Source organism: Salvelinus fontinalis, chromosome 36, assembly GCF_029448725.1.
Source record: "Salvelinus fontinalis isolate EN_2023a chromosome 36, ASM2944872v1, whole genome shotgun sequence".
Taxonomy (NCBI): domain Eukaryota; kingdom Metazoa; phylum Chordata; class Actinopteri; order Salmoniformes; family Salmonidae; genus Salvelinus; species Salvelinus fontinalis.
Genome location: NC_074700.1, coordinates 32,412,860 through 32,426,508, shown reverse-complemented (window position 1 = coordinate 32,426,508; position 13,649 = coordinate 32,412,860). Strand labels below are relative to the sequence as shown.

The 13,649-nt window shown below is 44.0% G+C and overlaps 1 protein-coding gene across 1 annotated transcript in view; it reads left to right on the top strand.

Moving 5' to 3' along the window:
- The window catches only part of mus81 (MUS81 structure-specific endonuclease subunit), a 30,326-nt gene that overhangs the window by 14,818 nt on the left and 1,859 nt on the right, over positions 1-13,649 (top strand). Inside the window, exons 10-14 of the mRNA XM_055901331.1 lie at positions 598-710; positions 1,035-1,154; positions 3,834-3,929; positions 8,214-8,354; positions 8,977-9,080. Of these exons, the coding sequence (XP_055757306.1) occupies positions 598-710; positions 1,035-1,154; positions 3,834-3,929; positions 8,214-8,354; positions 8,977-9,080 (574 nt within the window). The remainder of the gene's footprint in view (positions 1-597; positions 711-1,034; positions 1,155-3,833; positions 3,930-8,213; positions 8,355-8,976; positions 9,081-13,649) is intronic.

The following is a 13,649-nucleotide window of genomic DNA, read 5'->3' as shown; positions in this document are numbered from 1 at the left end:
ATAATGTTCCAACCGGAGAATTCCTTGGTCTTCAGAAATGCAATGGAAAGCAGGTCGCTCTCACGTGAGGGCACATGGTCAGCTCGTGGCTCTCTGGCAGAGACCTTACTCAATCCCCTCTCATTCGCCCCCACTTCACAGTAGAAGCATCAAACAAGGTTCTAAAGACTGTTGACATCTAGTGGAAGCCTTAGGAAGTGAAAAATGACCCCATAGACACTGTGTATTCGATAGGCCAAGAGTTGAAAAACTACAAACCTCAGATTTCCCACTTCCTGGTTGGATTTTTCTTAGGTTTTCGCCTAGCATATGAGTTCTGTTATACTCACAGACATCATTCAAACAGTTTTAGAAACTTCAGAGTGTTTTCTATCCAAATCATAAATTAGCAACTGGGACAGAGTAGCAGGCAGTTTACACTGGGCATGCTTTTCATCCAAACGTAAAAATGCTGCCCACTAGCCATAAGAAGTTAATGTGAAATATTTTTTTACAGGTTCTTTTGAATATCCACTTTTATTTTCAACCTACTCTCTCGCTCTCTTTCCCCATCCTTCTCTCTTTCCCCATCCTTCTCTCTCTCCCTCCCCCCTCCAGGTCAGTTGCGTGCCCCCCCAAGTAGGGAGCTGGTCCTTGATTACATCATCGAGAGGAAGAGGATGGACGACTTGTGTGGTAGCATCATCGACGGACGATTCAGGGAACAGAAGGTGTGTGTGTGTGTGTTTGTGTGTGTGTGTGTGTGCGCAGGACTCATCAACATAATGCTTTTTCCCTGCAGTTAGTTTCCAGACATTTCATGCTCTTTCTCGCTGCAGTTAGTTTCCAGACATTTCATGCTCTTTCTCCATCAGTTAGTTTTCAGACATTTCATGCTCTTTCTCCCTCAGTTAGTTTCCAGACATTTCATGCTCTTTCTCCATCAGTTAGTTTTCAGACATTTCATGCTCTTTCTCCCTCAGTTAGTTTCCAGACATTTCATGCTCTTTCTCCATCAGTTAGTTTCCAGACATTTCATGCTCTTTCTCCCTCAGTTTCGTCTGAAGAGGTGTGGTCTACAGAAGCCCATCTACCTGGTGGAGGAGTGTGGCTCTGCTGCTGCTCACCTGAGTTTACCTGAGACCACGCTGCAGCAGGCTATAGTTAATACGCAGGTACACCTGACACCCCCTACAGCAGACTATAGTTAATACAACCTGAGACCCCCTACAGCAGATTATAGTTAATACAACCTGAGACCCCCCCCCCCCTACAGCAGACTATAGTTAATACAACCTGAGACCCCCTACAGCAGATTATAGTTAATACAACCTGAGACCCCCCCCCCCCTACAGCAGATTATAGTTAATACAACCTGAGACCCCCCCCCCCTACAGCAGACTATAGTTAATACAACCTGAGACCCCACCCCCTACAGCAGACTATAGTTAATAAAACCTGAGACCCCCCCCCTACAGCAGACTATAGTTAATAAAACCTGAGACCCCCCCCCCCCTACAGCAGACTATAGTTAATACAACCTGAGACCCCCCCTAACAGCAGACTATAGTTAATACAACCTGAGACCCCCCCCCCCCCCTACAGCAGACTATAGTTAATACAACCTGAGACCCCCCTACAGCAGACTATAGTTAATACAACCTGAGACCCCCCTACAGCAGACTATAGTTAATACAACCTGAGACCCCCCCCCCCTACAGCAGACTATAGTTAATACAACCTGAGACCCCCCCCCCCCCCTACAGCAGACTGTAGTTAATACAACCTGAGACCCCCCTACAGCAGACTATAGTTAATACAACCTGAGACCCCCACAGCAGATTATAGTTAATACAACCTGAGACCCCCCCCCCCCCTACAGCAGACTATAGTTAATACAACCTGAGACCCCCCCCCCCCCCCCTACAGCAGATTATAGTTAATACAACCTGAGACCCCCCCCCCCTACAGCAGACTATAGTTAATACAACCTGAGACCCCCCCCCCCCCCTACAGCAGACTATAGTTAATACAACCTGAGACCCCCCCCCTCCTACAGCAGATTATAGTTAATACAACCTGAGACCCCCCCCCCCTACAGCAGACTATAGTTAATACAACCTGAGACCCCCCCCCCCCCCCTACAGCAGACTATAGTTAAAACAACCTGAGACCCCCCCCCCCCTACAGCAGACTATAGTTAATACAACCTGAGACCCCCCCCCCCCCCTACAGCAGACTATAGTTAATACAACCTGAGACCCCCCCCCCTACAGCAGGCTATAGTTAATACAACCTGAGACCCCCCCCCCCCCCCCCCTACAGCAGACTATAGTTAATACAACCCGAGACCCCCCCCCCCCTACAGCAGACTATAGTTAATACAACCTGAGACCCCCCCCCCCTACAGCAGACTATATTTAATACAACCCGAGACCCCCCCCCCCCCCTACAGCAGACTATAGTTAATACAACCTGAGACCCCCCTACAGCAGACTATAGTTAATACAACCTGAGACCCCCCCCCCCCTACAGCAGACTATAGTTAATACAACCTGAGACCCCCCCCCTACAGCAGATTATAGTTAATACAACCTGAGACCCCCCCCCCTACAGCAGACTATAGTTAATACAACCTGAGACCCCCCCCCCCCCTACAGCAGACTATAGTTAAAACAACCTGAGACCCCCCTACAGCAGACTATAGTTAATACAACCTGAGACCCCCCCCCCTACAGCAGACTATAGTTAATACAACCTGAGACCCCCCCCCCTACAGCAGATTATAGTTAATACAACCTGAGACCCCCGTACAGCAGATTATAGTTAATACAACCTGAGACCCCCCCCCCCCCTACAGCAGACTATAGTTAATACAACCTGAGACCCCCCCCCCCACCAGCAGACTATAGTTAATACAACCTGAGACCCCCTACAGCAGATTATAGTTAATACAACCTGAGACCCCCCCCCCCCTACAGCAGACTATAGTTAATACAACCTGAGACCCCCCCCCCTACAGCAGACTATAGTTAATACAACCTGAGACCCCCCCCCTACAGCAGACTATAGTTAATACAACCTGAGACCCCCCTACAGCAGACTATAGTTAATACAACCTGAGACCCCCCCCCCCCCCCCTACAGCAGACTATAGTTAATACAACCTGAGACCCCCCCCCCCCCCCCCCTACAGCAGACTATAGTTAATACAACCTGAGACCCCCCCCTACAGCAGACCTACTGGCCGTGTTTCATGACTACTGGCCGTGTTTTATGACTACTGGCCGTGTTTCATGACTACCGGCCGTGTTTCATGACTACCGGCCGTGTTTCATGACTACCGGCCGTGTTTCATGACTACCGGCCGTGTTTCATGGCTACCGGCCGTGTTTCATGACTACCGGCCGTGTTTCATGGCTACCGGCCGTGTTTCATGGCTACCGGCCGTGTTTCATGGCTACCGGCCGTGTTTCATGGCTACCGGCCGTGTTTCATGGCTACCGGCCGTGTTTCATGGCTACCGGCCGTGTTTCATGGCTACCGGCCGTGGTTCATGACTCCCGGCCGTGGTTCATGGCTACCGGCCGTGGTTCATGGCTACCGGCCGTGTTTCATGGCTACCGGCCGTGTTTCATGGCTACCGGCCGTGGTTCATGGCTACCGGCCGTGTTTCATGGCTACCGGCCGTGTTTCATGGCTACCGGCCGTGTTTCATGGCTACCGGCCGTGTTTCATGGCTACCGGCCGTGTTTCATGGCTACCGGCCGTGGTTCATGACTCCCGGCCGTGGTTCATGACTATTGGCCGTGTATTATGTCTATTGGCTATAGCTTACCTTTCCAACTCTGTCAGGTGGTAGATGGCTTCTTTGTGAAGAGAGTCCAGGATGTGAAGGAGTCTGTAGCCTACCTCACTGTCATGACCCGATACCTCACCAAGCTATACCAGGTAACTATACACACACACACACACACACACACACACACACACACACACACACACACACACACACACACACACACACACACTTGACCAGATGCCTGACCATGGCACTTCTATAAGCCAATATCCCACCATAGTCTGAGGCACTTCTATAAGCCAATATCCCACCATAGCCTGAGGCACTTCTGAAAGCCTATATCCCACCATAGCCTGAGGGATTTCTGAAAGCCTATATCCCACCATAGCCTGAGGGATTTGTACAATAACATTTCTTTCAGTTTAATTTCGGGAATTGGGTAAGGTGCAACGCAAAAAATCACAATCACCCGACCTCAACCCAATTGAGTTGGTTAGGGATGAGTCGGACCGCAACAAGTGCTCATTATATGTGGGAACTCCTTCAAGACTGTTGGAAAAGCATTCCAGGTGAAGCTGGTTGAGAGAATGTAGAAAGCTGTCATCAAGGCAAAGGGTGGCTACTTTGAAGAATCTAAATGTATTTTAATTTGTTAAGCACTTTTTTGGTTACCACATGATTCCATATGTGTTATTTTATAGTTTTTTATGTCTTCACTATTATTCTCAATGTGGAAAATAGTAAAAATAAAGAAAACCCTTGAATGAGTAGGTGTTCTAAACCTTTTGACTGGTGGTATACTCCACTGGTAACTATACACACAACTGACCAGATTCCTCACCAAGCTATACCAGGTCATGATATTGCTGTTTTGGATTCGACATTATTTTGAATAGAATTAACATTTTAAAACTAAAAAGGTAACTACAGTATTCAGCACTTGACTCTAGCCCCATACTGAATAGAACGGTAATATAATGGTAAAGTATTGGTAATATAGCGGTAATATAATGGTAATATAGCGGTAATATAATGATAAAATATTGGTAATATAATGGTAATACAGCGGTAATGTATTGGTAATATAGTGGTAATGTAATGGTAATACAGCGGTAATGTAATGGTGAAATATAATGGTAATATAGCGGTAATATAATGGGAATATAATGGGAATATAGCGGTAATATAATGGTAATATAGTGGTAATATAGTGATAATATAACGGTAATATAGTGATAATATAATGGTAATATAGTGATAATATAATGGTAATATAGTGATAATATAATGGTAATAAAATTGTAATATAGTGATAATATAATGGTAATATATTGATAATATAGTGATAATATAATGGTAATATAGTGCTAATACAATGGTAATATAGCAATAATGTAATATAGCAGTAATATGTTAATATAGCGGCAATATAGTGGTAATAAAATGGTAATATAGTGGTAAAATAGCGATAATATAACGGTAATATAGAGGTAATATAATGGTGATATAGTGATAATATAATGGTAATATAGTGATAATATAATGGTAATATAGTGATAATATAATGGTAATATAGTGATACTATAATGGTAATATTGCGATAATGTAATATAGCAGTAATGTTAATATGGCGGCAATATAGCGGTAATATAATGGTAATATAGTGGTAGTATAGCGGTAATATAATGGTAATGTAATGTGATGGTAATATAATGGTACTGTAATGGTAATATAGTGGTAATATAGTTATAATATAATGTAATATAGCAGTAATATGTTAATATAGGGGCAATATAGCGGTAATATAGTGGTTTTATAATGGTAATATAGTGGTAATATAGCAGTAATATAGGGGCAATATAGCAGTAATATAATGGTAATATAGTGGTATTATAATGGTAATATAGCGGTGATATAGTGGTAATATAGTGGTAATATAGTGGTAATATAATGGTCATATAGTGATAATATAATGTAATATAGCAGTAATATGTTAATATATTTACATTTACATTTAAGTCATTTAGCAGACACTCTTATCCAGAGCGACTTACAAATTGGAAAGTTCATACATATTCATCCTGGTCCCCCGTGGGAATTGAACCCACAACCCTGGCGTTGCAAGGGCCATGCTCTACCAACTGAGCCACACGGGACCAATATATGGGCAATATAGTGGTAATAGAATGGTAATATAGCGGTAATATTATGGTAATATAATGGTCATATAGTGGTAATATAGTGGTAATATAATGGTAATATAGTGGTATAAAAATGGTAATGTAGTGGTAATAGAATGGTAATAGAATGGTAATAGAATGGTAATATAGTGGTATTATAATGGTAATATAGCGGTAATAGAATGGTAATAGAATGGTAATATAACGGTAATAGAATGGTAATAGAATGGTAATATAGCAATACTAGAATGGTAATATAGTGGTAATAGGATGGTAATGTAGTGGTAATATAATGGTAATATAGTGGTATTATAATGGTAATATAGTGGTATTATAATGGTAATATAGTGGTAATAGAATGGTAATATAGCAGTAATATATTGATAATGGTAATATAGCGGTAATATAATGGTAATATGGTGATAATATAATGTATATAGCAGTAATATGTTAATATAGCGGCAATATAGTGGTAATATAATGGTAATATAGTGGTAATATAGCGGTATTATAATGATAATATAGTGGTAATATAATGGTAATATAGCGGTAATATAGTGATAATATAGTCGTAATATAGCGTTAATATAATAGTAATATAGTGATAATATAATGGTAATATAGCGGTAATATATTGATAATGGTAATATAGCGGTAATATAATGGTAATATAGCGGTAATATAATGGTAATATGGTGATAATATAATGTATATAGCAGTAATATGTTAATATAGCGGCAATATAGTGGTAATATAGTTATAATATAATGTAATATAGCAGTAATATGTTAATATTGGGGCAATATAGCGGTAATATAGTGGTTTTATAATGGTAATATAGTGGTAATATAGCGGTAATATAGGGGCAATATAGCAGTAATATAATGGTAATATAGTGGTATTATAATGGTAATATAGCGGTGATATAGTGGTAATATAGTGGTAATATAATGGTCATATAGTGATAATATAATGTAATATAGCAGTAATATGTTAATATATTTACATTTACATTTAAGTCATTTAGCAGACGCTCTTATCCAGAGCGACTTACAAATTGGAAAGTTCATACATATTCATCCTGGTCCCCCGTGGGAATTGAACCCACAACCCTGGCGTTGCAAGCGCCATGCTCTACCAACTGAGCCACACGGGACCAATATATGGGCAATATAGTGGTAATAGAATGGTAATATAGCGGTAATATAGTGGTCATATAGTGGTCATATAGTGGTAATAGAATGGTAATGTAGTGGTAATAGAATGGTAATGTAGTGGTAATAGAATGGTAATGTAGTGGTAATAGAATGGTAATGTAGTGGTAATAGAATGGTAATGTAGTGGTAATAGAATGGCAATGTAGTGGTAATAGAATGGCAATGTAGTGGGAATAGAATGGTAATAGAATGGTAATAGAATGGTAATAGAATGGTAATAGAATGGTAATAGAATGGTAATAGAATGGTAATAGAATGGTAATAGAATGGTAATATAGTGGTAATAGAATGGTAATAGAATGGTAATGTAGTGGTAATATAATGGTAATATAGTGGTATTATAATGGTAATATAGTGGTAATATATTGGTAATATAGCGGTAATATATTGATAATGGTAATATAGCGGTAATATAATGGTAATATAGCGGTAATATAATGGTAATATGGTGATAATATAATGTATATAGCAGTAATATGTTAATATAGCGACAATATAGTGGTAATATACTGGTAATATAGTGGTAATATAGCGGTATTATAATGATAATATAGTGGTAATATAATGGTAATATAGCGGTAATATAGTGGTCATATAGTCGTAATATAGCGGTAATATAATGGTAATATAGCGGTAATATATTGATAATGGTAATATAGCGGTAATATATTGATAATGGTAATATTGCGGTAATATAATGGTAATATAGCGGTAATATAATGGTAATAGAATGGTAATATAGTGGTAATAGAATGGTAATAGAATGGTAATGTATTGGTAATGTATTGGTAATATAACGGTAATGTAATGATAATATAATGGTAATGTAGTGGTATTATAATGGTAATATAGCGGTAATAGAATGATAATATAGTGGCAATATAGTGGTAATATAATGGTATTATAACGGTAATATAACGGTATTATAGTGGTAATATAACGGTAAATGCCAACTCTGGCGCTGTTCCTATATGTGTCCATATATATCATTATTCATCAAATGGTGTTCACTGATTTTCATTGTTTTCTGATTTAGAACCGTACGCTGGTCTGTCGCTCCAGGGAGCTGGAGGGGGATGGACAGGACGAGGAAGAGGGTGGAGGGAGGGAGAGAGAGGACCCCTCCTGTTCTCTCATCTCCTTCCCAGAGTTCAACCAAGGAGCTGTCAAGAACAAGGTGTTTGTTAACCGTCTCCCTGTCTCTCTACAGTGAGAGGTGTTTGTTAACCGTCTCCCTGTCTCTCTACAGTGAGAGGTGTTTGTTAACCGTCTCTCTACAGTGAGAGGTGTTTGTTAACGTCTCTCTACAGTGAGAGGTGTTTGTTAACCGTCTCTCTACAGTGAGAGGTGTTTGTTAACCGTCTCTCTACAGTGAGAGGTGTTTGTTAACCGTCTCTCTACAGTGAGAGGTGTTTGTTAACCGTCTCTCTACAGTGAGAGGTGTTTGTTAACCGTCTCTCTACAGTGAGAGGTGTTTGTTAACCGTCTCTCTACAGTGAGAGGTGTTTGTTAACCGTCTCTCTACAGTGAGAGGTGTTTGTTAACCGTCTCTCTACAGTGAGAGGTGTTTGTTAACCGTCTCTCTGTCTCTCTACAGTGTCATACAGTGAGAGGTGTTTGTTAACCGTCTCTCTGTCTCTCTACAGTGTCAGACAGTGAGAGAGGTGTTTGTTAACCGTCTCCCCGTCTCTCTACAGTGTCAGACAGTGAGAGAGGTGTTTGTTAACCGTCTCCCCGTCTCTCTACAGTGTCAGACAGTGAGAGAGGTGTTTGTTAACCGTCTCCCCGTCTCTCTACAGTGTCAGACAGTGAGAGAGGTGTTTGCCAGACAGCTGATGCAGATCTCTGGACTATCTGGTGATAAGGCTGTTGCTATACTAGAGCACTACAGTACTTTACACAGGTAACACACACACACACTCTCACACACACACACACACACTCTCACACACACACACACACACTCTCACACACACACACACACACACACACACACACTCTCACACACACACACACACACACACACACTCTCACACACACACACACACCACACACACCACACACACCACACACACCACACACACCACACACACCACACACACCACACACCACACACACCACACACCACACACCACACACACCACACACCACACACACCACACACACCACACACCACACACACACACAAAGCTGACCTCTTGGCTTTTCAATTTAAGGGGCTTTATGTTAATATTGCCAAAGCAATTGAAGAAGATAATATATAAATATGAACAGTAAACATTACACTCACAGAAATTTCAAAAGAATAAAGACATTTCAAATGTCATATTATGTATATATACAGTGTTGTAACGATGTGCAAATAGTTAAAGTACAAAAGGGAAAATAAATAAACATAAATATGAGTTGTATTTACAATGGTGTTTGTTCTTCACTGGTTGACCTTTTCTTGTGGCAACAGGTCACAAATCTCGCTACTGTGGTATTTCACCCAGTAGATATGGGAGTTTATCAAAATCGTGTTTGTTTTTGAATTCTTTGTAGATCTGTGTAATCTGAGGGAAATATGTGTCTCTAATATGGTCATACATTTGGCAGGAGGTTAGGAAGTGCAGCTCGGTTTCCACCTAATTTTGTGGGCAGTGAGCACATAGCCTGTCTTCTCTTGAGAGCCAGGTCTGCCTACAGCGGCCTTTCTCAATAGCAAGGCTATGCTCACTGAGTCAAAGCTTTTCCTTAAGTTTGGAGATGAACCTGGAGAAGAGTCCCCTAAGCAAGCTGGTCCTGGGCCTCTGTTCACAAACACAAACAGACCCCACAGAGCCCCAGGACCAGCTTGCTTAGGGGACTCTTCTCAAGGTTCATCTCTCTGTAGGTGATGGCTTTGTTATGGAAGGTTTGGGAATCGCTTCCTTTTAGGTGGTTGTAGAATTTAACGTCTCTTTTCTGGATTTTGATAATTGGCGGGAATCGGCCTAATTCTGCTCTGCATGCATTATTTGGTGTTTTACGTTGTACACGGAGGATATTTTTGCAGAATTCTGCATGCAGAGTCTCAATTAGGTGTTTGTCCCATTTTGTGAATTCTTGGTTGGTGAGCGGACCCCAGACCTCACAACCATAAAGGGCAATGGGCTCTATGACTGATTCAAGTATTTTTGGGATGTTAAATTTTGTTACTTTTGATGGCATAGAAGGCCATTCTTGCCTTGTCTCTCAGATTGTTCACAGCTTTGTGGAAGTTACCTGTGGTGCTGATGTTTAGGCCGAGGTATGTATAGTTTTTTGTGTGCTCTAGGGCAGCGGTGTCTAGATGGTATTTGTATTTATGGTCCTGGGAACTGGACCTTTTTTGGAACACCATTATTTTTGTCTCTCTGAGATTTACTGTCAGGGCCCAGGTCTGGCAGAATCTATGTAGAAGATCTAGGTGCTGCTGTAGGCCCTCCTTGGTTGGGGACAGAAGCACCAGATCATCAGCAAACAGTAGATATTTGACTTCAGATTCTAGTAGGGTGAGACCGGGTGCTGCAGACTGTCCTAGTGCCCGCGCCAATTCGTTGATATAAAAATGTTGAAGAGGGTGGGGCTTAAGCTGCATCCCTGTCTCACCCCACGACCCTGTGTGAAGAAATGTGTGTGTTTTTTGCCTATTTTAACCGCACACCAGTTGTTTGTGTACATGGATTTTATAATGTCGTATGTTTTACCCCCAACACCACTTTCCATCAATTAGTATAGCAGACCCTCATGCCAAATTGAGTCAAAGTCTTTTTTTAGATTAACAAAGCATGAGAAGATGATTTGGTAAAAAGCCTCTCTCTGTGTCTATCTGTCTGTATGTTAACCGTCTCCCTGTCTGTCTCTGTCTCTCACTCTGTCTCTTTGTCGGTCTCTCTGTCGATCTCTCCCGATCCCTGGTGCTCTCTGTGTCTCTCTCTATCTGTCTGTCTCTGGGTCTGTCTCTCTCTGTCTCACTGTCTGTCTCTCTGTCTCTTTGTCTGTCTGTGTCAGTCGGTCTCTCTGTCGATCTCTCCCGATCCCAGGCGCTCTCTGTGTCTCTCTCTATGATTGATTAGTTGATTGACAAGGTCATTTATTGATCAGATAGTTATTGATTGACTCTGCCTGCTGGCTCTGGAAGCACCATTTTGTCACTATAAATTGCTCTACTTTTGACCAGAGTCCTATGAGGGAATAGGGTGCAATTTGGGGCACATTAAAGCTGAGGATGTAGTTTCCCCTCCAGTCACTGGCCCCTAGTTTCCCCTCCAGTCGCTGGCCCCTAGTTTCCCCTCCAGTCACTGACCCCTAGTTTCCCCTCCAGTCACTGGCCCCTAGTTTCCCCTCCAGTCGCTGGCCCCTAGTTTCCCCTCCAGTCGCTGACCCCTAGTTTCCCCTCCAGTCGCTGGCCCCTAGTTTCCCCTCCAGTCACTGGGCCCTAGTTTCCCCTCCAGTCACTGACCTCTAGTTTCCCCTCCAGTCACTTACACCTAGTTTCCCCTCCAGTCGCTGACACCTAGTTTCCCCTCCAGTCGCTGACCCCTAGTTTCCCCTCCAGTCGCTGACCCCTAGTTTCCCCTCCAGTCGCTGACCCCTAGTTTCCCCTCCAGTCGCTGACCCTTAGTTTCCCCTCCAGTCGCTGACCCCTAGTTTCCCCTCCAGTCGCTGACCCCTAGTTTCCCCTCCAGTCACTGACCCCTAGTTTCCCCTCCAGTCACTGACCCCTAGTTTCCCCTCCAGTCACTGACCCCTAGTTTCCCCTCCAGTCACTGACCCCTAGTTTCCCCTCCAGTCGCTGGCCCCTAGTTTCCCCTCCAGTCACTGACCTCTAGTTTCCCCTCCAGTCACTTACACCTAGTTTCCCCTCCAGTCACTGACCCCTAGTTTCCCCTCCAGTCACTGGCCCCTAGTTTCCCCTCCAGTCGCTGGCCCCTAGTTTCCCCTCCAGTCGCTGACCCCTAGTTTCCCCTCCAGTCGCTGGCCCCTAGTTTCCCCTCCAGTCACTGGGCCCTAGTTTCCCCTCCAGTCACTGACCCCTAGTTTCCCCTCCAGTCACTGACCCCTAGTTTCCCCTCCAGTCACTGACCCCTAGTTTCCCCTCCAGTCACTGACCCCTAGTTTCCCCTCCAGTCACTGACCCCTAGTTTCCCCTCCAGTCGCTGGCCCCTAGTTTCCCCTCCAGTCACTGACCTCTAGTTTCCCCTCCAGTCACTTACACCTAGTTTCCCCTCCAGTCACTTACACCTAGTTTCCCCTCCAGTCACTGGCCCCTAGTTTCCCCTCCAGTCGCTGAACCCTAGTTTCCCCTCCAGTCACTGGCCCCTAGTTTCCCCTCCAGTCGCTGGCCCCTAGTTTCCCCTCCAGTCGCTGACCCCTAGTTTCCCCTCCAGTCGCTGACCCCTAGTTTCCCCTCCAGTCACTGACCCCTAGTTTCCCCTCCAGTCACTGACCCCTAGTTTCCCCTCCAGTCACTGACCCCTAGTTTCCCCTCCAGTCACTGACCCCTAGTTTCCCCTCCAGTCACTGACCCCTAGTTTCCCCTCCAGTCACTGACCCCTAGTTTCCCCTCCAGTCGCTGGCCCCTAGTTTCCCCTCCAGTCGCTGGCCCCTAGTTTCCCCTCCAGTCGCTGGCCCCTAGTTTCCCCTCCAGTCGCTGGCCCCTAGTTTCCCCTCCAGTCGCTGACCCCTAGTTTCCCCTCCAGTCGCTGACCCCTAGTTTCCCCTCCAGTCACTGACCTCTAGTTTCCCCTCCAGTCACTGACCTCTAGTTTCCCCTCCAGTCTCTGACCTCTAGTTTCCCCTCCAGTCATGCAGTTAGGAGTCAGAGGGCACCCTATTCCCTACATAGTGCACTGGAGCCCTATGAGTCCTGGTCAAAAGTAGTGAAGTTTAGACTGACTAAAGATCTTTTTAGGTCATTTCTTTCTAGAAGCATTTGTCTAGAAGTGAAAGTTATAGGGCTGGTTTCTCTGTTGACAGGTGAGAGAGGGCTGGTTTCTCCTTTGACAGGTGAGAGAGGGAGCTGGTTTCTCCTTTGACAGGTGAGAGAGGGAGCTGGTTTCTCCTTTGACAGGTGAGAGAGGGAGCTGGTTTCTCTGTTGACAGGTGAGAGAGGGCTGGTTTCTCTGTTGACAGGTGAGAGAGGGAGCTGGTTTCTCCTTTGACAGGTGAGAGAGGGCTGGTTTCTCTGACAGGTGAGAGAGGGAGCTGGTTTCTCTGTTGACAGGTGAGAGAGGGCTGGTTTCTCTGTTGACAGGTGAGAGAGGGCTGGTTTCTCTGTTGACAGGTGAGAGAGGGCTGGTTTCTCCCTTGACAGGTGAGAGAGGGCTGGTTTCTCTGACAGGTGAGAGAGGGCTGGTTTCTCTGTTGACAGGTGAGAGAGGGCTGGTTTCTCTGTTGACAGGTGAGAGAGGGCTGGTTTCTCCCTTGACAGGTGAGAGAGGGCTGGTTTCTCTGACAGGTGAGAGAG